The 26914-nt window shown below is 41.4% G+C and overlaps 1 protein-coding gene across 2 annotated transcripts in view; it reads right to left on the bottom strand.

Moving 5' to 3' along the window:
- CEP112 (centrosomal protein 112) overlaps nucleotides 1-26914 on the bottom strand; it is a 156904-nt gene that overhangs the window by 12222 nt on the left and 117768 nt on the right. The window contains exon 24 of one of the 2 annotated variants that reach the window (XM_066200306.1): nucleotides 4824-4913. In XM_066200306.1, the coding sequence (XP_066056403.1) occupies nucleotides 4824-4913 (90 nt within the window). Of the gene's footprint in view, nucleotides 1-4823; nucleotides 4914-23642; nucleotides 24540-26914 lie in introns of those variants that run through there. The other variant, XM_066200308.1, reaches the window with a different exon arrangement.

The following is a 26914-nucleotide window of genomic DNA, read 5'->3' as shown; positions in this document are numbered from 1 at the left end:
GGTGCAGCTCCTGAACGTTGCAATGGAAATTCCTTTCTGGTTCTCACTCTTTTCCCCATGGCTCCAGAGGCTGCTGAGCCCCAGCAAGGGCTGCTCACAGTGAATCACTGCCGTGGTTTAAGATCATCCACATCCAGGCTGGGCTTCCCATGTCTGTGGGAGCAGAAATGGGTCTCTGGGGGAGAAATTCTGGAAGCGTTTCAGTGACGTGGGTTGAAGCGAGTGGAGCAAACAGCAGAATTTCATCACCACCTCCAGCCTGTGCTGACTTGGTTGGATCTCAGTTTCCAAAGTGTCCCTTGGCCCAGTGACACAAAGGCTCTCTCCACCCTTCTCACCTGCAGCTGGCCACAAAGCCAACCTGGGCTTTTAAATATCCTAAGCCAGAACTTATTTGTCTGATTCTGACTGTAACATGTTCTGAGGATGACAACACTTTGAGGAGGTCTGGGAATTTGAGGCAGGCACCGCAGGCTGCCATCTGATGGTATTTAAAACTCTCTGAGACCTTTAAAAATCACAGAATCGTGGAGTGGTTGGGGTTGGAAGGGACCTTAAACATCATCTCGTTTCAATCCTGCTGCCATGGGCAGGGACAACTTCCACTAGATAATTTCTAAGAAGAAATACGGCCCAAAAGCCCTAAACCAAAGAGCTAATATTACTCAAGTGTTCCAGCCATCAGATTAAGAACTACTTGAGACTCATACCATGGACATCAAAGTCAATTGCTCATCTGTGTCTCACTGATTCCTCGCTCCCAGCTCCACAAATCCACTGGCAGCAGCACTATTCCCACCAAGGAGAAGGTGTGGCAAACCTTAGAAGTTTCTCTGCGCTACACAGCAACAGAAATTTCAGAAGGATGCATCACAGCATTCATCTGAGAAGAAATATATTTAGTTGGCATGGAAACAGTAAGTTGGGCTGAACGTGGTAAATATCCAGCAGTCATAAAAAAATCGAGCAAGTCAGGATAATAAACATTAGAAATGAAAACTGGCTGAATGCTTTTGAATCATGGCTCTTTTACAATTATCACTCCTGTTTTCATTTGAACATGAGTGAAATCCACTTAAACTAAGCTGCTCCACTCTATGCCAAGTACTTCTGTAACATCCTCATTCAGATAACTCCTTTCTCCTTCTTTTATAATCTTTTTTAGGAAAAAGAAATTAAAGGGCTGAAAACCTCCATTGCCATTCTCCTTTTTTTTCCTCAGCAACATTAATGAATTGAACATAATTGATTTTCTGTCTCAGAATCTCCATTAAAACTCTATTTATGACTCGGCTGTTTGGAGGTATCCCTATGGTTTGAGTATCTATAGTGTTGCTACTTCCGTTGTTTGCAAACACGAGGAACTTCTTTCTCCTCCGTTATCCCAAATTTTATATCATACTGAACCCAAATCTATGGCTAGAAACATTAGAACAAGGAATGAAAAAAATAGGATTTTTTTTTTTTTTTTCTGAGAAAATCCTTCTGTGTAATTCCCAAAAGACAGATTCTTGGAGCTTTTTAGTAAACTGAGTTGGGGTGATTACCCTTCAAAAAAGAATTTGAGATTAAATGATTGCTAAGGAAATCTAGGTAGTAGAGGGAAAAAAAAAAAAAAAAAAGATCACTACCATTCATTTTTATACAGGCCCCAGTTCAGCAAAACTCGTTGCACATGCCTGAATTCCTGGATTCATGAAGGTCTCAGTGATGTGTGTCATTCTCAATTACACATTCACAGGATGTAGAGTCTCCTGTATGAACAATGGAGATTTTTTAACGATGACTGACAAATGCACAAAGCCACAGGACTTAAGAAATAATGTTTAGTAGGAAATCTTGTCTCCCATTAAATCCAGGCACACATCAGAGACAACCAAGGGATACATTCACTCCAAAAGTACACGATACAGGAACACAATGGGATCACTGGACAGGAAGCTGATCCCACAGTTATGCAGGACTGAGATACAAGAAACTTCTCTGCTGCTTTGCAAGGAAATGGTTTGGACACACCCAAATTTGCCAGAAACCTTCTCAGACTGCTTTAACAGTCTTGTGACCATATATGTTCAACAACAACAATACATATAAAACTACTATTAAAGTTTTCACATTAACTTCCAGTTTATCTCTTTCCACGAATACAATTTTTATTTATGCCTCAAGAAGCTGGACATCTAATTTTTAAAGGAAACATCCAACATTTTGACCTGATGAAAGATGGCACAGCTTTGGGACTCCACTCTTGAAGCACAGCACTACATTGGAAAACAAGGACAGAGACAGGACAGCCTTCATGGAAAAGATAAAATTATTTACTTTTGAGAAATGTCATTGGAACCCATCACCCAGAGATCATTGCCGTATGGCACCACTGGTGAGACAACACAGACAAGAAGTGACTGCACCGACCCACACTGTAAAATGGGAGAGAGAAAGGAAACAGGAGTAAACACGAACTCATCCAAGAACACAAACCATGGGAATGGAAAAGCTCCACAGAAACAGCTCCTCTCCAACTGCAGCGCCACGCTCGCCTCCAGAACAGCTCAGGGCTTGCTGACAGCCCAACGTATTTCCTCCCCTTTATTTATAGGATAGTTTGTCTCTCTGGATGATTATAATAACGAAAGGTTAAGCCTGTGTGATCACCAGAGGGTCACTGTGACAAAGAGTTAAACTTTGTGGCTCTGTCAGTCACTCTTAAAGGCTGAAGAGTTATGAGGACATTGCACTGGAAAAACGGCCAACATGGAGCACTAAGATACCACCCAACAAGCCATAACGAGAAACAGCTTTTTAGTTTTAATTAAAAGCACAACAAAATGTTTTTTCATGTCTCATTCATTTGTTTGTTGTTGTTATAGAATCAAAACACGAGATTTTTCCTTTTAATGAAAAACAGAAGCTCTTTAACCCCCTCTCCTCCTTATTTATAGACATGTAAAAGCTTGGAAAAGTGGCTTTTTTAATGGCGCCAGCACAAATCTCCATGTTTTATGCAATTCTGATTCGCACAGTGTTTGGTAAAAGCAGAAAGCAAGTTACTGCCCTGAATATTTCAAGTCCCTGATCGGCTGATGAGTTGTTAACTACTGTTAACACTTGATGAACATGTTTACAGGTAGCCTGGCCAAACCCAGTAACTGGAAACATGTCAGAGTTGTCATTTCTGCATTTTTCTTCTGGAGAGATAAGCAGAACTAATGAATTAACCGGTCACAGAGGAGACAAGTAACAACTTCCAAAATGTTTGTCTGCAAAATAGACCAAAGCCACCTAAACCAAACCAGCTTCAGTGGCTCCAGCTGCTTCAGAAAGTCCCAATGGATGAAAGGCAGAGACGAGACCGTTGAGGAACTTGGATATGAGCTCTACCAAATCTGCCAACACATCAAGCTCAAAGATGGACAGCCCAGTGTAATTTAAATAACATTCCTGTTCCGTTATACTGGGCAACAGGATGTTGCCATCTGAACTAGTCCTTCATTAAATCTGGACAGGAGAGTTCAGTAGATTGGTTTGGAGCAGATGCTCATGTAGGAGGAAACCCTGAAGGCATCCTGTGAATCTGCATGTGCAGCCTTCCACCTCTGCATTTCATGAGTCACTTTTTATTTCTTCTTCTGGATCCTTCTCAAAACGGGTCAGGGGAAAAAAAAAAAAAGGCAAAATGGCAGTAGCAGAGACTTAAGAAAAACATAAAAAAGGAAAAAAATTTGGAAGAGGACATCCCTCACAGCGTGCAGCCAGTGCTGTTCCCTGGGAGGGACAGCCATGCTTTAAAGAGCTGATTTTCCTCCTCCTTTTCCAGGAGACTCTGAAGCCAAAATGCAATGCTTGCAGGCCAGCTCACTCACTACACCAAATCCCTCCAGTGCTGCAGGCACTGCAGCTAAGGATGAGCCTGGCCCAACATCTGGATTTGGGAGGCAGAGGGGCACAGAAGGGAACAGCTCATCACTGACACTCCAGAGAGGAAATACATCAATTAAACACCAAGGGTGACAGAGAATTCTCGTGTGCCAGTAGGATGACAAAGCTGAGATAAAATATTTGAAGTTAATATTGTCTATACCCACCCCAACCAATTATTCCTGCAGGTATAGAGTTTGAAATGCTTTATGTAGGATATGTGATGTAGATACTGTTTACTCAGCACCAAATAAAGTTCTCAAATGCTTCAAAACCTGATGTGTATTAGAAATACATAAATTCCTATCTGACTCAGGCATTCATCACCTGCATAGTCTCCTGAATATTTCAATTTAGTCTGGTTTGAATGCAGATGATTGACTTTCTGTTCCAACACTGCCTGTAAACACCACACTCTATTTTACTCAAAGCACACTAAATAATCTCTGACTTCGCTGGAAGTGTCCAGAAAAAATTTAGCACTATTAATCATCTGAAACTGTTTACAGACATGTTTGGACAATGAATGCAGAAGATCAGGACTAAAGATTATTTTTAGCTGTTATTGTCCAATTATATTTCTCTTCATACAAACCATTAAAGAATAGGTTTGAATACTCTCAGAAACCTCTATTAAAACTCTACAGCCAGTTGCAAACAGTCAGTTCAAAATAAATGCATCATTTAACAGCTAGAATAGCTGAAATACCAACTTGCAATAGAGAGCAGCAGATAAGTATTTGCCTGAAGGGTTCAGACAGTTTAATTCTCTTTCATTACCAACAAAACAGAAAAGAAAGCTAGCTGAGAATCTTGCAGGAAAATATGTCCTCTTGCTTTGAAGGCATGGATTATTTTTAACCATTGCACCTCCTTGCTCAAGGGGTGGGGACAGCACCCAGTACCTGCTCCTGGAACTTCAGCTCGTTGCGCTGGAGCCTCCTCTGAGCATCCCAAAGCTGCCCACGGTAATTCTCCACCTCCGCCTCCAAGGCCTGGAACAACAGCAAGGGATGCAAAACACACGTGAGAAACATGGGATGGCAGCAAAACTTCCAGGTGACATCTTCCAACGGGCTGGGGAAGGAAGTGGAGCACTGTGAGTCCAGCTGAACTTGATGATAAGACGTGACAGAGGCAGTTTGGCCACTCAGAAAAGTTACTTTGCACTGGTGGGACTATTGACGGAACAAGAGTAGTTACATCTTAAAAGTCCTATCTTATTATAGGCTACTCATCCTTAAAGTATATTATTTTTATATCTTCTTATAGACTATTCATCCTAAAAATGTAAGAAATACCCTCAAAGGTTGGAGGGCAAATGGAAATATTGCAACCTTTACATTTGCAAATGTCCCAGGTTTTTGTTGTCATCCTATCTGCACAACCTGAGCTTCCGAGGAGCAGTTCTGCAGTGTACCAACAGTTTTTTTCTTTAAGCAAGAATAATCCTCTCTCTGGAAAACAATGTCTGGAATTTGGAGTGGAAATGTATTCCATATTACTGAAGTGGGATGCTGGCTGAGATGAGGGGCTCCCCTCCTGCCCTGTAGTCAAATCTGGCATGGGATCTATAAATGAAGTATAAATGGCAATAAATAAAAGGAATATTATGATCATGTCACTTTACCACAACTACCCAATCTTTATTTAGTTCAGAAGTAATCACTCCTAAACCAAGCTCATAAAATGCATAGACAAATTTATTTTGTCATGATTGTTCTCCTTATATATTTATTTTTATTCCAGCAGTCACTCAGAGCCTTGATCTTTTTGTTACATGCTTAACAAAGGAACAGCGTGCCCCAAGGAACTGATAGTCTGTGTTATTTCTAACAGATACACACCAAACAAACAATACAAAGTTTCAAAGATTTTTTTTTTGTTTGTTTTGAAAGTTTCCTCCTCATTGTTGGATATTTGAATACACGCTTAACATTTACTTACACATTTACTAAAAGCTTAGTGATGTTGTCAGCTTGAATAAAGGCATTGTTAACTGCAAGTGCTGACTCCAAGCAAAGTGCACAATGTGGATGGGGGATTGACACCAACACAGAGGCGGCTGTGGCTGCAGAAAAGGAATATTTTGAGTTATCTTTTGTATGGCAGGAAATCGGGGCATTGATACCCATCAGTGAAAAGCAGCACGGGGCTGGACCCGGGAAGGGGCTCGTGCTGCAAATGTCACTGAAGGAGCCTCCAGTGCTGCTTCTAAAAAAGCTGAGCTGCACAGAGGCCTTCTGCAGAGCACCCTGGAATCACAGGATCGTTAAGGCTGGGAAAGACCTCCCAGGTCATCGAGTCCAACCTTCGACCAACCCCACAATGGTCACTCAATCGTATCACGAAATGCCACATTCACTTGTTTTTTGAACACTTCAGGGACGGTGACTCCACCACTTCCCTGGGCAGTTCCAGTTCTTGACCACACTTTCAGCGAAGAAATTTTTTGTTAATATCCAGCCTAAACCTCCCTTGGTGCCCTTGCCTTCCCCTTGAGAGGAGAGACCAACAACCCCACAGATGCAGGGAGCTTTGCAGGACTTGCCATATGGTTAATGTTTGCTTCCAGCAGCCCAGGGTACCTGAGCACAGCTCAGGATCATTAAAAGTCCTCGCGGTGCCAAGATTTAACAGCAAAAATGCCTTGCTCTTTTCCACAGCACCGAAATCCTGCACTCTCCAATAATTTACAGGATAAAACTGCTATTGAGATAAGATAAGAGGACTACTTATGATAGATCTTGCACGCTGTTTTGAAGTGATGCCAGGCGTTAACTTTAAAGTCTTATAGCTGTAAGACTGTTACATGTTCTGATGCCAAAAATTGTAACCAGACCCAAGCATGAACTTCAAATCTGCCCAGGGACTTTTATGCTATCACAGCTTCTGAGAAATGTTGAAATCCAGGCTTTGAATACATAACCCATCTTCAATACTCAACAAGCCTTGAGTACCAGGAATTTGCATTAATATAATGAAATATATGTGGGAATTCTGTGCGAGTTGTAGGCTTTTTGTTTGCTTTTTTACATCTATCTTATGAAGTAAAACACAAACAAGCATAAAAGCTAAAATGAGCAATGTAAGAGAAAGGTCGTTCCACGCATCAGGAAGATCACCAAAACCCCGATTATGAGACAAAAATCCTGCCATAATCCCAAAATGTCCATTCATAACTAGCCCAGGATGACTCTCAGGAACATTCCTGGAGCACACTTTGGATAAACTACAAAGTATGACCCATCGTCTCCTGCTCTTTCAGGATCAGCTTTTCCAGCCCAAATGGTGAAAAAGAAGGATGGAAGAAACCTCATCACACATCACTCATCTTTCCCTTGTGCTCAAGAGCAAGTTTGAGTCTTCCACGACTTTGAAGCTGGCCAAGAGATAGAATTTAATTGTATGAATACATGTGAGTCCATATTTATGTGTTTGTGCCAGAGAACAGATTTGCACCACCCCCACCTGCAGGTCTTGAGTACAAAACTGGATCTCAAACTGTTCCCGCACAAGACAGCAACCCCGTGGTGGCAAAGAGAACGGGGCCCCTGCTCCTTCCTTCCTTCACTTCTCCATTTTTACTTCTTCTGCAGAGGATAAAATGAGAGGTTCCTTTAAATCTGAGCGCTTGCAAAGCATCTGAAAGTCATTTAATTTGGGAAATTCAGATAACACAGCCTTTGTTAGGTTCACCTACTCTAGATAGTGTTTGCCAGCACGGAGCACACATGTTTTATTTCATTAGGAGGGCAGAAAATGTCTTAAATTTAAATTTAGAAATAAGGTATTTTTACTATAGCAAGTAAGTACAGCAAAACTAACAACTCTTCCAGTTATCCCTTCGCCATTTGTCCAAACCAGAATTTACTGTATGAACTCACAGATTTTTCCAATCACGTCATAACTGGCTGTTGGCAGGTTTTGTATTGGGATGGCAAAAAAACAACACAGCAAACTCCTTGGATCAATCACAAATACCTTTAACTGGACCCTTTTTGGACTATTCCTGTGCTGCATAAATTCCACGAGTAATTAATGTTCATTTGAGTACTCCAGCTATTCTATCAGCGCAATGGCAAAAAACGTAAAACCAAAAAGTTCAGCGTTTGATCAAAGCCGTGTCAAAACGAAAAAATAACATCAAAATCTCATGGTTGCTGTAGATTCCTGCATGTGATTAACTGTGCAAACAGCAATTAGAAATATGCAAGTTTGTTGCCCGTGATTTTAATTTTCTAGGAGGGATCATGAGAGATGTCATGAATAATGCACCTTTTTGAAGATCACACTGAAAATTCTCTCTGTAGTCAAAAAGCCTCACATGCAGTGGCCAGAGCCTGAATGCTGATGGCAATTCCTGAAGCTACCAGAACCTCAAATCTTTCTCTGAATCAGACAGAGAAGCTTTTGCCATGTAGAATATTCTTAAAAACAGCAGAGGACTTACCCCAGGTACAGCCCAGAACATCTCTTTTGTAAAATTAAACAATGTTTTGTTTTGTTTAGAAATGCAGTTTCTGTTCTACGGCTTCAAAGTGTTGCATTTTGCCCAAAGAGCAGCAGAGCTTATGATTAATAACTGCTGAGATGAAGAAAAAGGGATTAAAAATAAAAATCCGGGCCAATTTTTAAGCATCAGAGGCTTTCTTCCCCCCTGAACAGAAAACAAAACTTAACTTATTTAGTTAAATTTTCCCAGGTTCGGATGAATTCCCGTCCCTCAGCTGTGCAAAGCTGACTTGCATCACTCTTATAAAGACAATATTTTTCTTGTTTTCAGTTAAACGGGCTTTCAAATGCCATGTAAACATGTTTGCTGTTGAATGTCTACACCATACCTGACCTTGGAAGTGCTTTGTGTTGGCCAGAGAACAAAGAAATCAAATGTTTTGCTTTCCAGCCCAGATATCCTACACTTTGAAAGGCTCTTAAAAATGTAAATGAGATAATAAGCCCCATTGCCACAATGTGGGTGAATTACAGCCGGAGAAAGGGAAAACTCATTTGATTTATTTCTAAAAATGGAAAAGGTTCCTAAAATAAAATCATATTGTTTGGGTCTCACACAGCATCGAGAGGCACGGGAAGGATGGAAGGGAAAAGTAACGGCGTTGAGAAGGCGCCGCTGGAATATCCCCGGCAGATTTTGGGGACCTGGAGTGGAGTTTGTGGATGAATCCATCCCAGCCACTGTGATCCAGAGCCACTGGACTCTGATGTGGAAGGAGAAAGGAGCCTCTGAGCTGCATGTCTGGGTAGGCACCTTTTATTCCCCCTATTATCCCACTGTGGATGGATTATCTCCTGCAAAACGTTTAATGGAGCTTATTTCAGATCCAAATGGAGTTTATTTTGGACCCAAATGGAGTTTATTTCAGACCCAAGGGAGCAGCACACGTGGGCTTTGGGCCTGTGAGGCTCCAGGAAAGCTGGGATGATGCATGGGATCAGAGGAATTCTGCGGGATACCTGAGGGGCAGACTGAGGCTGGGAAAAAAAGTGTTTTTTAAAAAAAAAAAACCCAACTTGTAAAGCACAGAGTTTTGACAAGGAGCCCTAAAGTGACAAAAAGGTGCAGTGCCAGCATTCCAAAATCCCTTGTCAAGGCAGGAATTAAGTTTTGGTGTTAGTTACAGGGCTTAATCTAAATCAACTAAAAGCTGGTAAGAGAAAGAGTTTGAAGAATCCCGGGAACAAGTATGGAATGGGAATGTAGGAAGGATTTGGTCTTTAATATATGAAAACTGATTTGATTATCCTTTAATCACAGAATATTTTTCAAAAGTGTCGGATTCCCTGAAAGAAAGTTCAGTTCTGAAGAATTACAGAAACAATTACAATTTCTAATTCCTTTGTATTGATTACAACTGTGAAGAAATCATTAACAAATGTGAGATGTTTTCCTTCTTTAACCTGAAATAATTTCCTATTTTTTGTATGTTCCTGAGAGCAGACAAGGCTTGATTCCCGATCCCATCACATCAATGGGAAGTCATGGATCGCAGCCATTTACCTCTCTGCTCTGAGGGTTGAATAAATAAGTGACACTTCCAAAACAAGGAAAATTTCCTTTTTATGAAATCTTTTTATCCCAATAAAAAACATTAAGTATCAACATATTTTCACTTTGAAACAAAGCGCCAGCAGAAAAGTTGCTGCTCATCCTGATCAGATTATGCCAGATAATGTCAGAGTCTTTTCTATTAGAAATATGTAATTTTTATTAGCAACTCTGCACATATGGAGGTGCATCTGTATCAAGAAAAGCCCTTGAAATTTATGACCAGTGCAGAGTAAAGCTACCACTAAAGGTAGTGAGAGTTAGCACTTTTCATCTTCAAAGAATTTTTCAAATGTTACCAAATTAATATAATTAGTTAATGAAAGATGCAGTAATAAAAGCTACCCTAATTACCTACTGTAGTCTTAATTATCTCCTTACTAATGCCCACAGAAGAAGGCTTCCACTTTACGTCCTCAAAACATGTGCCAACAATAATTCTGAATACAAGCCTCTCTTCAAGTGCTTTCTAAATTCAAATTACATCCATTGATGTGTTTTCTCTCCTCGTTCATGAGAAGAAAATCTCTGGAACTTTGAGGGGAAAAAAAATCCCCATGTGAATGATAATAAAAATTAAGGAGAATTTTCTTCCAGAAATACACATGGAGATGCTTTAAATTTTATCATTAAAACATTTCATTTTCAAAATTTTTCTTTCTCCACGAAGCCAGAATTATGGGGTGTCTGAGCAAAAAAAACTTCTTTACATTAAGTGGTCTCACAATTTAGAGTCAAATACAACTCTATCCAAGGGAAGCAGCCAAGAATCCCATCCAGATTTTTAAAAACAATCGTTAATTTCGCTAAAATATTTCATGGAGATAAATAGATTTATCTGGGTTTATTACTACTATAAATAAATTGTGCAAGTATATCTGTGAAGACCATTGATGTAATGCCATGAGTCAGAGCAAAACAAGGGTGTTTTAAAAAGTGAAAAATATTGATGTTGGAGCCAAATCGTTGGGGCATCCTCAAGGCTTTTTGGGTTTTCACTGAGCTCTTGCCCATGACACTGCAAACAAAATCCTCTGTACTTGGAGCTCTCTCTCACTTTTGGTGCAAAGCGAAGGAAATCTTCTGGTTTTAACCTAATACATATGTTTGCTGTTCACATATGGCAAAATTCCTTTCTGGTGGGAACTTTTTCGCTGTTGTTGCAACACACTATATATCCAAAAAGTTTCCTTTGATGTTGAACTATTGCTCCACGACTCATTATGCTACTGATTCAATATGAAAGGCAAAATTTCTGTGGTTTCTGTTAAAACAATGGCTTTGTTTTTGCAAACAAAGTTTTCCACAACCTATATGCAGGGGCCAACATTACTGCAAGAGAAAAGAAAATCTATTATTTTACACAGAAAATAGTCACGGTGTTTCATAACACGAATTATTTCTCTATCCTATAGGTACATTGCAATTGCTGTTATGACTGTACAGAAAATTTAGGCTTTATTGCTCCTCAGGAAGAGAAATTAAAATGCCTTAAGCGATATTTGACATCTCTCTTTCCTATTTTACTTTCACTGACCTCCAAGTCTGTTACCATCAGTCCAGCTTCAGGATCTGGTGAAGTTGAGAACAGCTGTGGATGGGTGGGGGAAAGGGGAAGACCTGCAAAGGCTGCTCTTCATTTCACAGTGTCCTACTATGCAGTGACAGCAAATCTGTGCCTCCTCATACCTAATATTTTATTTTAACCACTAAACACTAATTCGTGAAGAGTGAACATGAATTACAACACAGAATGAAAATGCAAATTGGTAATACCTTTCTAAATGTGTCCCTACAGGAGTTGGTTGCCCATTTTCTGCTGCTATTATGGGAAGGGAAAAAAACCCAACAGGTTTCCTTGGTAAGGATCAGATAAAAGCCATAATTTCCAAATGCACAGATTTCAGCAACTCCCACTCGGAATAATGTGAGCTCCCATATACACCACGGCACGTTTGGAAGTTTGGCTCACTTTGCTGACATTTCAAAATGGGAATGGAGATCTTACAAAATTCTCCAAGCTGGGGGCTTTGCCCATCCCCACCAGCCAAGGAGCTCCCTGTTGCAGCAGGCTATGGCTTCAGAGATTTGCCAGCAGGAGATGCCCCTGGGAAGTATAACAAATCCTTCCCTTGAGGGACTGTGAGAAGAAAGAAAGAAAGAAAGAAAGGGGTTCAAGAAGAAAAGGAATAATTTGAGTTGAGGAACAGAATCAAGTTTCTCCAGCAGAAGGAGTAAAAAATTTAAAGTAGGTCATTTAACATAAAAGAAGAATATACGCAAACATTTTGCAGTGTGGCAGGCTCTCACATAAGCTATTTTCATTTTTGACAATTCACAGGCAAGAGACTGACCGGCAGTCCATTATAAACTTGGGATCATCAGCATTAGCTCCTGAGCAGTCCCATAACACTTCCCCATCAGACTTCCTCTGGTGCCTTTTGGAGAGCACCTGAGCACTGTTAGGTTTGTCAATACACCTATTCTTTTCCTGCTTTGCTCCTGTAAGATATTGATGTGTTTTCGGCATTTTCTGTACATAGCTAGTAGGGCTGACCAAAGGTTTAAGATCATTTTCCAGCAACGTCTTTAGGTCTATTAGAAGGAATTCCTGGCTGTGAGGGTGGGCAGGCCCTGGCACAGGGTGCCCAGAGAAGCTGTGGCTGCCTCTGGATCCCTGGAAGTGTCCCAGGTCAGATTGGACAGGGCTTGGAGCAGCCTGGGATAGTGGAAGGGTAAGATGGGCTTTAAGGTCTCATCCAACCCAAATCTTTCCAAGACTCCACGATTCTAAGACACATCCCTAAAATACCTTGAAGGCACCAGCAGGGCTATTTGCAGATGTAAAATCAGGCAGGGGCTTAAGCATTTTGCTGAGTCAGGGCTTCACTGCAGGACATTATAAACTCAATTCTTTTGAAAGGCAAAGGATGCCATAAGGTCCTGCAGAGATAACAGTTCAAAGAAAACAGCAGCATAAATTGTAAAGTCGGGCATTTTTGTCAGGGGCAGCCAAGGAGGGAATTGTTTTTGCTTTGTTTTAGTGGCTCAGGTGACAGGAGGGAAAGAGAGGCAAGGTTCAAAGGCTGTAATAAACTGGCTTTCATCTGCTTTTCTCAACGGGCCACAAAACCCGACAAGCACTTGCCATGTCCAAGCAGTGCTTTGCCTATGAGCAGGACACTTTGGGGCTGCTGTGATGAAGTCAATCAAAAGCCCGTCAGCTGGAAGATTTATTGTAAAATTTACCTGGAGCATTTTGTAGTTTGCTTTAACATTGCTTCCACTTTTTCCCAGCCTGCGCGAGTGTCATGGTTAAGAGCAGAGCAGAGGCTGCCAAAAGGAGAAAGCCTGGAACTGTTTTCCCCTTGCACTCGCCGAGGTTTAGGCAGAAACACCAACGGTGCACATTTACCAGATAAAATGAATCTTTTAAACCCAAAGATACCATGACATCTTAAGCATACACTTATGAAGGAAAAGTTCTGAACTCCATTTTAAACCACTTATGAGAGGATTTACCAAGATTCTGCCGAATGCTCAGCTGACGCTTTGTCAAAAACATTTATCACGAAGCTTTTGAAGTTTCTTAGCTCCCCCCGAGTTATTAAAACTTGAACTGCAGAGTTTGTTATCAGCCTCAGAGCACACACAAAATACATCAGGTATTTTTTCAGTCAACCTTTCAGTCTGATTTTGAGACTATTATACAAAATACAACATTCCCAATCAGGTTAATGTCTGACAGATAATGCTGAGCGGGCGGAACCGCTGTGTCTGATTGATCCGCAAGACAATTTTCATTTCCTAATTTGCTTTTCATTAAACACTTTGCAATCAAAGGGAACGCTGAGGAGCCTGCCATTCTCTGAGCAGGTTTCCTGTGAAGACCTGATGTCGCCTTCAACATTTTCAGGCAACTTCTTGAATTTTTGATGCTCTGTCGCAAGAACGTCTAAAACGTCCCGTCAACACCGTGCTAGTGAAAAACCGCTGTTGTGAATACAAATTAACCGGCAAAACATCTGGTTCTGCTGCTTGCTGTACTCTTAACAACAGCTCTGCGAAAACAAACATCAGGGGTTCGGGCAGAATTTCCTGCAACGACCTGGAGAACGATAATGTAGATTTATCAATCACTGGCTGAACGAGGCAGAGATAAAGCGGATTTATCAATCACTGGCTGAACGAGGCAATCTGCTGCTGCCCGGAGCTTCATTCCCAACCAAGTTCATCAGCAAACTGCCACTTTAAGCGGGTGTTTGGATACTTCACACCTGGAGCCAGCCCAGAGGCTCCAGCAGACCCCTGGTGCTCTGCAAATGTCTCTTTAAAATGCATTGCTCCTCGCCTGGAAATATAAACATTTCTAACAGGCCTTACAAAGCCTCTCATTTCGTTATGCTCTTTTAAAACAGAAATATGAAAGGCTCAGCTACTTCTAATCAATAGGCCAATCTGATTCCCAGTAAGAATGAAAGAAAAGCTATTTATTTTGTGCAATCAAGTGCTCAGTACTGCTGCAATTCTCCCATTACACAAAATAACACACATTTTCTTGCACACAGGCACACACAAAGAAACCTAATAATGTCTTTTTACCTTTCAAAGTAACCTTAATCAACAAAATTAACTTGCAAGGCAAACCACTGCTTTTTGAACTGAACAAGAGCAAGCTTGACTCAACACATATGAGATGTGAGAGGCAGCAAAGTAATATCTGCTAAAATTATGTCTGGAAGCCAAAAATGGGGTGATTCTTGACAGGGGAGGATGCACACTTGGAAACTTGGAAATTCTTTTATTTAAAGTCTTTAATGACCTCCAACCCAATTACATTTGCAACAAGACATGACAGTGCAGTTGCTCCTATTTAAAAGTATGAGTGAAAACGGAGTATTTTTGAAGCCTGATTCCTTTTTTTACTTTTTAATCATGTTGAGATGAAGCTCATTTACTTAAAAAGAAAAAATGAAACAGAACGTCCTCTGCAGCTGGTCAAACAGATTACGAAACTCTAATCTCAGTAGCCTGAGGAAAACCAAAACTGTTTTTCAAGCATCTATTTTATAGAGCATTAGCTTTATACTTTTTAAAAGAGGCATTAACATAACTGATCAGAACATCCCAGAACGTTTCTGATCTAGTTAATCATATGACGTTATGACAGAGATTCTTGCTGTCATAATGCCAATGTTTCTAAACATTTCTAAAATCCTTTAAGTTCCTTTTTTTTTTTTTTTCCAAATTAGACATGGGGAAGATCTGTTTCAGTTTCTTCAGAAGTTTTTCCATCCATTTTAGAGCTCTACAAAAGTAGTGCTGAATATTTTAGATAGACAGACACGTACACACATAGCAAGGAACAATGTCAGGCTCCATGACCTATTTAAATATTTCTGATAGCTTTTTATACAAAACATTTTACTTGAATTCCTCCATAACTCATTTCTGGGAGTCCTCACCACTGTGTTTATTTAACTCTGCTGCATTCTTTACAGCGGAACTGGAATCATCGATTTAAAAAAATCACAATTTGTCTAGTTTCAATTTAATTGGTTTGTTTCCCTTAAAAGCAATTATTTAAACATTCAAGCCCATGCTGCATTTTTTGGTGCTAATAGTTTCTCCAGTACAGGTAAGAACAAGGTGTATCAGGCAAGCTAGGAAGTGGGTGAGGGGGAAAACACTCGCCAAAGCTATTGCTGTGCCTCAGAAATAGTCTTAGTGGGGTGTCGAGAGCTCTTTTCACAGTTGTGATGAAGCAGATTGATTTCCATTGAGAGCTTTCGGGCTTTGTTTGTGGGGGTTTTTTTGTTAAGTCTGTTTCAGCCCAGTTTTGAGCTGAAACTCTGCTGTTTCAGTGTGAAGATCTTTTTGCTGTGGCAGAAAAGTCTTACACGAAAATGCACAGGCAGGAGAGCCCAAGTTCTGTTGAGTTACTTGTGACTCTAACAGGCATCCCCAAGATACTCACCTGCTTTTGCTTCCCAGGAACTCCCACAGGGTCCTGACAAGGCAGCTGAAATACCCCCAAAAGGCACACAAAGCGTTTTTAAAGAAATATATGTAAATGGTTCCAAACATTCCTATATGGATGACATTTTTAAACTGCGAAAGAACTAAAAATAACAGAAAACAGACCAGATTCTGAAGCACCACGAGTTCCTCATTTGTGAAGCTAGACATTAACATCTCTCAGCCAACCTTCATACATCCCAAAACCTTTCCCTTATCACAACTGAGACAAAAACGGCAGGAAAAGCATTATATGGCACAGTGTGAAAGATCGAAGAATTCCTGTATTGGTAGGGTTGCATAAATCTCGATCAGGTTCAGGAAGTGACAGGGAAGCACAGATGAACTTGGCCTCTGCTGAGATGGAGAAGGGACATCAGCTCTTCACACCCACCACGAAGGCTGAGTTAAAAACACAAACGAGTGCTCAGCAATACCAAACTTGATTTGCAAACTCACATTTCCATACAATGATCATGAATGGCCATGAACATTGAGTAGAAGTGATGTGTTATTCTAACAGCAGGAAGAGAAGAACACATCAGGTAGGAGTCCCTCCCTGGAGTTCCGAGCACGGCTGTGGTCAAAGGTGTTTCCAGGCAGACAACCTAAATCCACTGCTAATATCCAAACCGTCATATAGTCTTCAGTAATTGCTGTTCTACCTTGCTGAATCACACGTGCAAAACTGGAAAGGACATGAATGATATTGACAGTAGAAACAAAAGTAAGAGGAATTTAAACACAGCACATAGAGCTGCTTTCTGGAGCCAGAGAGTGTCAATACCCACCTTGCATTTCCCCTTCCAGCTGCCTGCAGAATCCCGGCTTGGCTGGGTGGTGCAGGTGTTCCTGCAGGTACCTAACATTTGTCAGCCTGAATTTTTATTTATCCAGTTCCATTCTGCCCCTGCCAGGCTTCTCAGTAAGCAAACAAACTCACTCACTTTTCATGTTCAGTGTTCTTGTTTGTACTTTTACCCTTTCTTACTTAACAACCCTGGCAGAGAGCAGTGCAGGGAAAGCACCCGGGGCTCCAGCTGTGTGTGCAGGGGGTTGGACACTCCTTGTGGGCATCATCCCTCCCTGGGTGAGCACATCCTCTTCCTGGGTCTCCTCCAGGTGAGATCCTGCTGTGGAGAGGTGGGTGCAGGGTGGCAAGGAGTCATACTGGCAGCAGGAATGAAAAAAGCCAAGGAGGACTACGGTACCAGAGGCAGGAGCTCATGACAGACCCTGGGCACTCACGTGGAAAATGGAAAGGAAAACGTTACAGCACTTTAAGGTTTAACATTACTTTCAACAACTTTAGTTGAAAGGAGAGATAGCACAACCTTCTGCTGAAATGAAAATGTTGGGCTGCTGAGACAGCAGCTCTCAGGAGCCTGGAGGGACTCAGTGATCTCAGAGGTTTTTTCCAACCTTAATGATTCTGTGAGTCTGGACCAGCACCACTGCCCACCTGGCAAGTACACAAATGATGTGTTTTCCTAAACCACAGGAGATCTGCATGAGGTTTTAGTGCTGCCATGTCCTAACTAACTGTTTCCCTAGAAAAGGGACTGGTTTGTTTTCCCCTCATCTGGTTCTAGAAGAACTTGCATCCACTCCTTTTTGTATCACAGCTGATCTGATCTGTTTTCAGGACACGACGAGCGATGCTCTCCTTCCTCCCCACACCAGGCTTTACTTCTTTGGGATGATCTGAACTGTGAGACAGCAAACCCCAGGGCAAAACTGAGCTGGGGCTTGGCAAATCTCAAGAGGGAAGTGAACAGGGCATTGCATGTTTTGTCTTCTAAGGGCAACATGGCCTGGTTTGAAATCCATGATCTCATGCCATTCTGGGCCAGGAAAATGGCATATCCAGGGCATGGGTTTCCAGCACAAAATACAAGTGAGGTGATCTGATGTGACTCTATTCACCTGCCAACAGCCCTGGCAGAAAAATAAACAGGTTCTGGGGATGAGCTGCTGCTGGAGGCAAAGCAGGAACCATTAGAAGAGCTGCCCTGACCTGTGAGGAACTGGTGTTTTTGCTTTGAACTTCAGCAAATCTTAATGAACTCCTCATAACTGGCAATCCGGGGTTTTCACTGATGATTTATTTCTCTGGAAATAAATGCAGGAGACAAATTCAGCATTGGAAGTACAAATTTTGGGTCTCGCAGTTGGGTCTCCAGGCCAGTGAAGGCAGTTCCAACAACACTGCAGGTCACTCTGAATTGTATTAGGAATTAGATTTGTACATGAAAGTGCATCAGTGCTGAAGAATTTGGTTTCGTAGTTATTAAAACATGTTGATTTAATTGAAGTTATTGACTTCAGAGCAGTGAAGGCTTAAACTAGAAATAAGCAGAGACAGTTTTAGTAACAGAAGAAGTTAAAAACTGGTTGTGTCCTCCTCCTTACTCGGAGTAGTAAGGTTCTGGTTGTGCTTGACTCATCCCTGCTTTACTGCTCTTCCACTCCTTTGTTATCTGGCAGATTTGGAGGGGATGCTGCCAAGAAGTTCATTTAAAGTCCTAAATTTAATCCTGTAGGCAACACTTACTTCAGTTTCCTGAGAATAAATTCCATTGACAGACCCCTGAAGAAGAAAACAGGTGAACTCTTTGCCCCATAAATCAGTCAAGCTTCCTGAAGAGGCCAAAGATACAAAACTGCAGATGCCTGCACAGAAACACTTTAGAAAAAGCTTCAGCCTTGAGGTTCACAGTCTTCTCTATAAGCCTCAAGCCCTCAGTCTTCCTCATGCATATTTTCAAGGGTCAACAAATCAAATATTTACTGTCTGAGATCCTGTTCATCAGTGAATCGAGACATGATGGTGCAAGAATCAGCAACAATGAACTGCTCCCAGGAAGGGCATCCCACTCTCCACTGCAGGATGGAGGATGGACACGAAATCCACATGCAACAGGCTTGAATAAGAAAGTGTATTTTCAATACAACTAATCTAGTTTTCCTTCTTATTATACACACATGTACTGTATGAACACACAGAGGCAAGTTCCTCGGGCTGAAAGGCAACGAGATGTAACAAACAGAAAATATTCACTGCACAAATTTTAGTGGGAAAAGGGGCAGAGTACAACACACAGAATAGACTTTCTCCTGCTTCTGGACTCCGGTGCTATTTTGGCTGCCAACAGTACACAAAATTTCCACTGAAGGGCAAGTCAAACCAATTTCCCTGAGGATGGAGGCATCCGAAAACTCGCTGAGGTTATTCCATTAGTGCCTACGCATTCTCTAAGCGGATGAGCAGCTTCACTTTGAATCCATGTCAAACCACAAGGACTGGCTGATAATAACATTCAATTAAAATGATTTCACCCCTCTAGAAAAAACTGGCTAACAGCTCCACCTCACCTTCTCTAGCTGGGCACAATGGGGCGATTGACGCTGCAAGGAAACGGGATAGGTTTGTACCAAGGAGCCGACGGGTCAGGTTTGGTGACAGTGTTTGTAGGTTTAACCTCTTACCCAAATCTCTGAGATGAAAAAGCCACTTTTGCTGAGCACACAACTGTGAGAAAGTCAGAGCGAGGGCTGGCAAACACCGAGCTGAGCTAATTAGACAGGTGTTTTGGAAAACCCCAAACTTTAAGCTCGATGCGTATTTGGACCTTTTGATGTCGTACCTGATGCTGTTTCACACCACTGGGGCTCCAGAGAAAGGCAGGAGCTGCTCCCCTGCCCGGCTCCGGGGGTGACTTCGCCATCTGATCTGCTGGATACACAGATAAAAGCCACCGCAGACTTTCTTCCCTTTTCAAGTGCAGCACTGTAACTTGGAAAGTTCTTTTATTCGCAGCTCCGCTGACGCAAGAAAGTGGCAGGAATATGGCAGCTTTGGCTGCTTTCCTTTTGTAGCTCTTTGTAAGTAATCTTTTAATGCTAACAAAACAATAGGTATTTTCATTCTGGATGGAAAAAAACGTTCCAGTTATAGAAAATTCAGGCAATGCCTTTCAAAAAGTTTAAGAGTGCTACTGACCACTTGATTCTTCTCCTACCCTGCCTTTAAATATTGGTAAATAGTTACCATGAACAGGTATCAGATTCTCCAGGTTTCTCTTGTTACACTTAAGAAAAGCCCAACTATTATGAAAATGGTGGAGTTTAACAAAGATATTTCTATTTCCCTGTGATCTGCCATTCAAAAGTGTTAGCCAGCCATTTTTTAAAAAACACTCTTGATATTTGATCTTCTTGAGTTTCAGTTACATATGAAGCTGGAGAGCCAGCAGAAAATTCTAAGTGGAATCTGAAGATTTCTAAAGTCAACACTCATTTTGGCAGGAGCATTTTAATGCACAAAGCTGAAATCCTCAGTGACTCTTTCCTGCTGATATCCCTGGAGCAGCCAGCACCACAATTAGCACAAAACCAAAAGCAACCTACAGCAGAACATACAAAAAAAAAAAAAAGGATGTGGACACAACTGCTGGAAGTGGTGTGGGCACAACGGGATCAGCCAGGGCAACCTGGTGCTGCTCCAGCTCGCCCCTGGGATAAGTCATGCCAGTAAGAGAGACCTCTCAGGGAAAAGAGATGTTGATAACAAAGCAGATCCACATCCCCAAAACCCCTGCTTGCCAAACCCTGCGTCTCGCCCGGCTGTGCCAGGCTTTCAAACCCTTCAGTGCAGAGTTATAAACGTCTGTGGCCCGCGGAAGGTTTGCTTTGAAGACGTCGCTTTCCCCGGCACCCTTTTGTTGGTGGAATCCGTGGTTCACACAGATTGTGTTTCCACCTCCACGGCTGGAGAAGCCCTGCAGTCAAGGCTGTTCCAGGAGCAGGGAAAGGAGGCTGTGTTCCAGGAACTCACTGGAACTGGAACAAAGCACAGCCCTTGGAAAGCCTACACAGCCCTGTGCACAGACTGTTTTACAGATGCCCTGTCTTTGGACAGCATTAGACACTTGTTTTTATCTTTATCTCTTCTTTTTCTTCCCCCTCTCCAGTAAAGTCCCAGACTTTGGAGCACAGGCTCTTCCTCCCAGGCATTCTGCCTCCGAACTCCTGGGTATCTCCCCAGCTCTGTCTTTTTTAAGCACCACTTTCCCCTCCACATAAAAGTCCTTCTGCTCTTTGGAGAGAAAAACGTCTTTGAAATGCAGCAGTAAACTCCGAGCATCACAGCAGCCTTGAAAAAGCTGATTTCCATTTTCTTATAACGTAGTTCTAAACCTTGTCTGGCCTTCTTTACAAACTGTGTGGGCTTATATCAGTATCACTCAACACTTATTAGTAAGAGTGTTTTGCCTGCACCTTTTTAATTACCCAGAGCCCCTCTCAGTGTTCTTACTCCTGTCTTGTCAATTAAAAGCAGCGAATATTATGGCTGGTTTTGAATTTTTTCCCTCCATTTTTCCCGAGCAAAACTAGTGTAGTCCAAATTATTAAAAGCAAGACAGTTTAGTTGTATATGACTTTATATTTTATTCTGCATTTATGGAATCTTTAACTCCATAATTTGGAGACAGGTGGCATCCCTTCTGTGGCTAACAAGGAATTAAAAGGACTTCAAGCAGCAAAGTGCCTTCTGGAGGGAAAATAAAGCATTGAGGACAACAATGATAATGTAGGAAAAAGTAAAAATACCAACTTTTAAACCTGTCAGAAAAATCTGGACTGCAGTTCAGAGGAAAAGGCAGGCACTAGCTCTAGTCTTTTATAAAACTTGTAAGTCTGATTTTGCTGTTGGCCATGGTAAGTTCTTCAATGTGTTGAGACATGAAAAGTCAAGAAAAATACCAGAGTGCAAAGTTTGCTGCAGGAAAAAAAAGATGACTCAATTCTTTGTCTCACAAAGCATGTCAAAGATATTATAAAGTACTTACAGATGCTCAGCCACTCGGATTGCCTGGCTGGCCAAACATCTGAAACCCTGTAATTTTGAAGAGAAGGTACTATGCTCCAGACAATGAAATAATTTCTGTGGCAGCAGAAGAAGAGAGATGGCTTTGAAAGGAAAGAGTTTTTTAAAATCAGAATTTCAGGTGTGATCAATATCTAATCTTGACACGAAAGTCACCCTATTTTAATTATAATTTATAATGATGTGTCAATACAGACTTTTAAAGATAACCAGGTAATGGAGTCATGAAACAGAGCAGAAGCAAGAGTTGAAAACCTCAGGGCTAAACCCTCATTTCTCTAACAGACAGAATTTGGGTGAAATTATTTACATCAACAAAGACTGTGAAAAACAGGTGCCTCAGAGTTTGGACCCCATGAAACAGAGAAAGCAAAGCCATAAAAGAGCTGCAGATTTAATTTACCTATTCTTTTGGAAGACATGACTTCCTCTTCTGATCAAACAGAATATAGGAAGTTATGAACAAGATAAAGTCATTTGCCTGGTAAATTTTAAGGTCTGCTTTCCAAGGCTAAAGCACCAGTGCTGGTGCCTTGTAATTCCCTGCTAATAAAAGACAGAGTTATGAGTGTTATTACAGGCTAAAGTCAGTGACAAAGAAATAAAGATCCATGAAAAAGCACTCCATGTATTTAACATCAAGATGGTCCCTTACAAGTCTTTCTTTCACCATGCCAAATGGTTTATCATGGTAATGTTTAGGCACAAAGGCAATTAGAAGGATTTGAAGTCCCTCTGGAGAAGTTTGTGACACGCACATCTCCGAGGCTCTGCGGTGACTGACAGCATTTGGCACGGCTGTGGCCACAGAACCACCACCAACAGTGGGGCATGTTCTGACCAGATGTCTTACAAGACATCAGCCAGTGCCAACAGTGAAATGCTGACCTCCTTTTTAAAGGCACTGCTGGCTCAAAAAACCCCCCCATAAAAACAAACCACAAAAAAGCCCTCCTTTATCCAAGTCAAAATAGAAAAAGGACCAAAACACTTCAAAAAATCTAATCCATAATGTGGGGCTGCTGACAAAATTCTTTCTGAGCAAGTGGTTGAGGTTGTAGCAGTTAATTCTGCCACCTCGGTTTATGCTGGGGAATAAAGCAAATCAAGACTCCTTTACCAAAAAGCCCTTGACATAATATATGTCTTCACCCAAAGTTTTAGACTCTCACTTAGAGTTTACATCAGCTTTCAGGGGTTTTTCCCCCTAATTAATGTCCTCTGTGCTATCACTCACACAGGGTCACAGCCTTCTGAACCACCAGTCATTACAGCCTTAATTTCCACCTTTGCCACAAACCTTGGGTGAAGCCAAGGCTTTGCCCTCCTCTGTCTCACTTCTAAAACAGGACTAAAAATGCTTCTTCTCCACATCAGGGCACCTTAGGTTGGCTGCTCTCAGATGCCTCTCCTTCCTTAATGAGCACTAATTAAGGGCATTTAAACCACTTAGATTTACCTTTGCTTGGGACTTTTAAACCAATAAATTAGAATTATTTATTTCTTACCAACTCCAACTCTGGCTCTGGCAGTGTGCAATGCTGGTGCTCCAAAAGGTGTTTTGAGGACAAAAAACTAAATACCTCTGCAGGGCTGCAGTCACTCAGTTAATGTTCCCCTAATGTGCTTTTCCTTTTAATAAAGAATATTATTCGTAGTTACCAGTGGAATTTGCTAATAAACGTGGCTGATGATGAAATAGAACTACAAGTAGAATTAGCGTGTGCATCAAATTTTTAAAAACACAGGTTTTCTGACAGAGAAATTTGTTATTTTTTATAGTTGCATGGAGAAAATTCACTGTGTTGATAAAAACCCCAGTACTTTACAGAGGAAAAGATCCTTTGGCTCCAAGATACAGCACATTTAACAAATATAGGATGTCAGGAATACTCCATGCCCACAAAGGCCCAGACAATTTAAACCCCAAAATATTTCTCTTTGTTCTGCTATGGCTATAAAACACTTCGACTTTTTTTCCCCCTCTCAACATTTTTAAACATAACAAAGAAAAAGAACTGTTTCAAAATTTTTCACATGAAGGGAACCATTATTATAGGCCATTCTTTCCTAGAAATCTTTTAAGTCTTATTTATTAACAGAATTAATCTGATCATAAGCTGGCTGACATACAAAGTGTTGAAACATGTCATCTTCCAACCATGGTCTGCTAATGAAATTTTGGTGTTAATTCAGGGATTTAACAGAATCCTAGAAACTGTAACAGGAATTAAACAACAATTGTGGTTCATCTGGCAAAAAAAGCGCAATATTTTGCTCCTTTTCTGTTGTGGGTTTGTCACTGTATGCTCTCCATCATCCATTTCTTTCCAGAATCTACTTTTTGATGTGGAGTCCCCACTTGGCCATCAACTTCAGCATTAAAATGCTCTGAACATGTTTTGCAGTTCCAATCCCAGGAAATGTTTTGTACTTTCAATCCCAGGACCCAAAAGGATTTCATAAAAAACTGAAACAACTAAGCCTAAACAACCAAGGCTGGGATTTCATAAATAACCTCAAGGTATCTTCATGATTCCACCAACTTCTTGTTCTGCCTAGTCCAGTAACCAGAAGCAGCAGAGAAGTTGGGTAAATGCTCCGACCATTGGAATTATCAAGCTCCGGGCTGCTGTGCATAGATCACTACAAGGATGAAAGAAACATAATTTAAAAAATAATATAAGTTTACTCCACACTTCAGTGGCCAGGGAAGCTCCTGCACAGACATTTCCAGTTCAGTGCCCAGCCCCTTATTGGAGAGCTGCAATCCCAGCCTGAAGCATCACAAAGGGGTCCCAGACATGGCACTTCCAAACATCTGCAGGGCGTTAACACAGCCCTGCTCCCAGCTGATCCTGGGGCAGGGATTCCTGACCTCTGGGGTGAGGCACAGCACAGTGACCAGGGGAGCTCTGCTCCTGGTCCCCTCAGCCCCAGCTCAGTGTCCTTGGGCTCTGCTCCAAAGAATTTAACTCCTGGGGAGCCCAAAGCAAGGACCGGTCCATGGCACCGAGGGTGAGCTGGGTTTTGGGGTCAGACCTCAGCTGCTCTGGGCTCTGCCATGGAGCATTGCTGCCCTGTGGCACCCAGAGTGGTCACCCTACGAGCTACAGGAGAGGAATGCGATGAGCCAAAGGTTTATCCTGGTATTATGAGTGACGACCAGTCTGACTTGCTGTCTTGGGTTTTGTAACAAAAAAAACCCAAAAAACCAAACCAAACCAAACCAAACCAAAAAAGTTTATTCTATTCCACCTGTTGAACTCCAGCTGGGGAGATTTTTCTTTATCTGTTGTAACTCCAGAAGGGAGGGGGTACCTGCCTTCTCTGATAACAAGCCAGCTGTTAAAACCAAGTGGGGCATTGCTTCTTATCTCTGCTCACCCTCCCATTCCCTCCGTGGGGATATCTCCTGTTAATGGGGCATCAAAGCTCACCAATGACATGACACATTGCATCATCCCATTGTCAGATGCTCCACCCAGGGAGGAGGAGCCAAACCATTTCCATCTGGATAAAAGGAGCCACCAGTGTCACCAGACATCCAGTGCTCCCACGGGACTCCCAAAGGAAGACTGGACCCATCTCTGGACCCTTGGCTCCACAGGAGCATCCCTGCTTCCAACAGGACCCCATCTGCCACTCCAGGAGGGTTTCCTTTGGACTGCTTCCACCACCCTGACCAACAGGGCCTCAGGTTGTATTTCTGACTCTGTCAGGGTTTTCTAGGATTTCTTGTTCGTTTGTTTGCTAATTCTTTTGTACTACAACATCTGTACTTTTTATATCCCTGGTAAAGTACTGCTATACCTATTCCCAAAATCTTTGCCTGACAGCCTTTTAATTGCAAATTTAAAAGAATTTGGGGGGGGGATGGGGTTACATTCCAAGAGAGACTCCAATCTTCCCTGGCAGATACCTGTCCATCTAAACCAAAACACTTGCCCTTCACCAGACCAACCACAGTCTAACGCAGAGTGCCAAGGCCTTCAAGCATTGGTCTCAAACTGACCCAGACTGAGGCCAAATGAAGGCAAAAGGCTTTGTTCAAATTGGGCTTTTAGGCTGTCAAAAGAAGCAAAACGTTCTTGAAAGCTTCATTTACTTTTTTTGACTAATACTTAAGATGCTACCTTAAAAAATATTGAGTTGAAGGAGATGGATGCAATTGCACAATAATAACAAATCAGAAATCTTTTACTAGGAAAGAGAGTTGGGAATTTGAATTAACATCAAAATCATGTATTATGGCATCCACATCTGGATATCACTTTACTGCCTAAATCCAAAACTTCTCTGAGAGCCAGTTGGTTTCTGTAAAAATGTATTTCTCCCTTTGAAAGGAAATAATAATTGGAAGGTCTTACAGGAAGCCACCCAATACCAATAGAGGAAATTGCAATCTGTTCCTCAATGTTAGTTTAAATCAATGTTATATTTAGCAAAGGCTGTTTTTTGATGATAGTATTTTCAATAGCTTCTACTACTGAGTCTCCTCAAAGGCTTACATTATATTAAGAATTTGCTTTGTTTGTAGAATGTTTCTTTAATCATCCCTCAAGGTCTTCAGCTTACCCCAGGTTAGATGTTGTTCCTCATCTCCAGGACATCCAGGATTCCGTTTTCACCAAAAACCAATTTTTTTTTTTTTTTTTTTTTTTTTTTTTTTTTTTTTTTTTTTTTTTGCCTCAGGCTAATAAAAAGCAAAGTATTTCTGCATATGCTTGCCTAGAATATGTGTGGTTCTTAAAAATATGAAGTGATCAAATATTAAAACCACCTTTTTCTCTTTCCAGAAGTATACACAGCATTTTAGCTTCCTAGGAATTTTCTGCTTGGCTATCTGGATTTCAGTAAATTTCCATTAAATCAGTGGTTTCAATGGAAGATTTTTTTTTTTTTTTAAAGTACAGAATTAATGATACTAAACAAAATTCAAGAACTCCAAGCAAAACAGCTCCTCCAATTTCTTCTCCAACTTGACAGAATCTTTTAAAACATACTCCCAGCACCAGTGC

Source organism: Chamaea fasciata, unplaced genomic scaffold, assembly GCF_029207755.1.
Source record: "Chamaea fasciata isolate MVZ Bird 193981 ecotype frontalis unplaced genomic scaffold, bChaFas1.0.hap1 SCAF_19, whole genome shotgun sequence".
NCBI classification, from domain to species: domain Eukaryota; kingdom Metazoa; phylum Chordata; class Aves; order Passeriformes; family Sylviidae; genus Chamaea; species Chamaea fasciata.
Note: the sequence above shows the minus strand (reverse complement) of the source record. Positions and strands in the feature narration are given on the sequence as shown.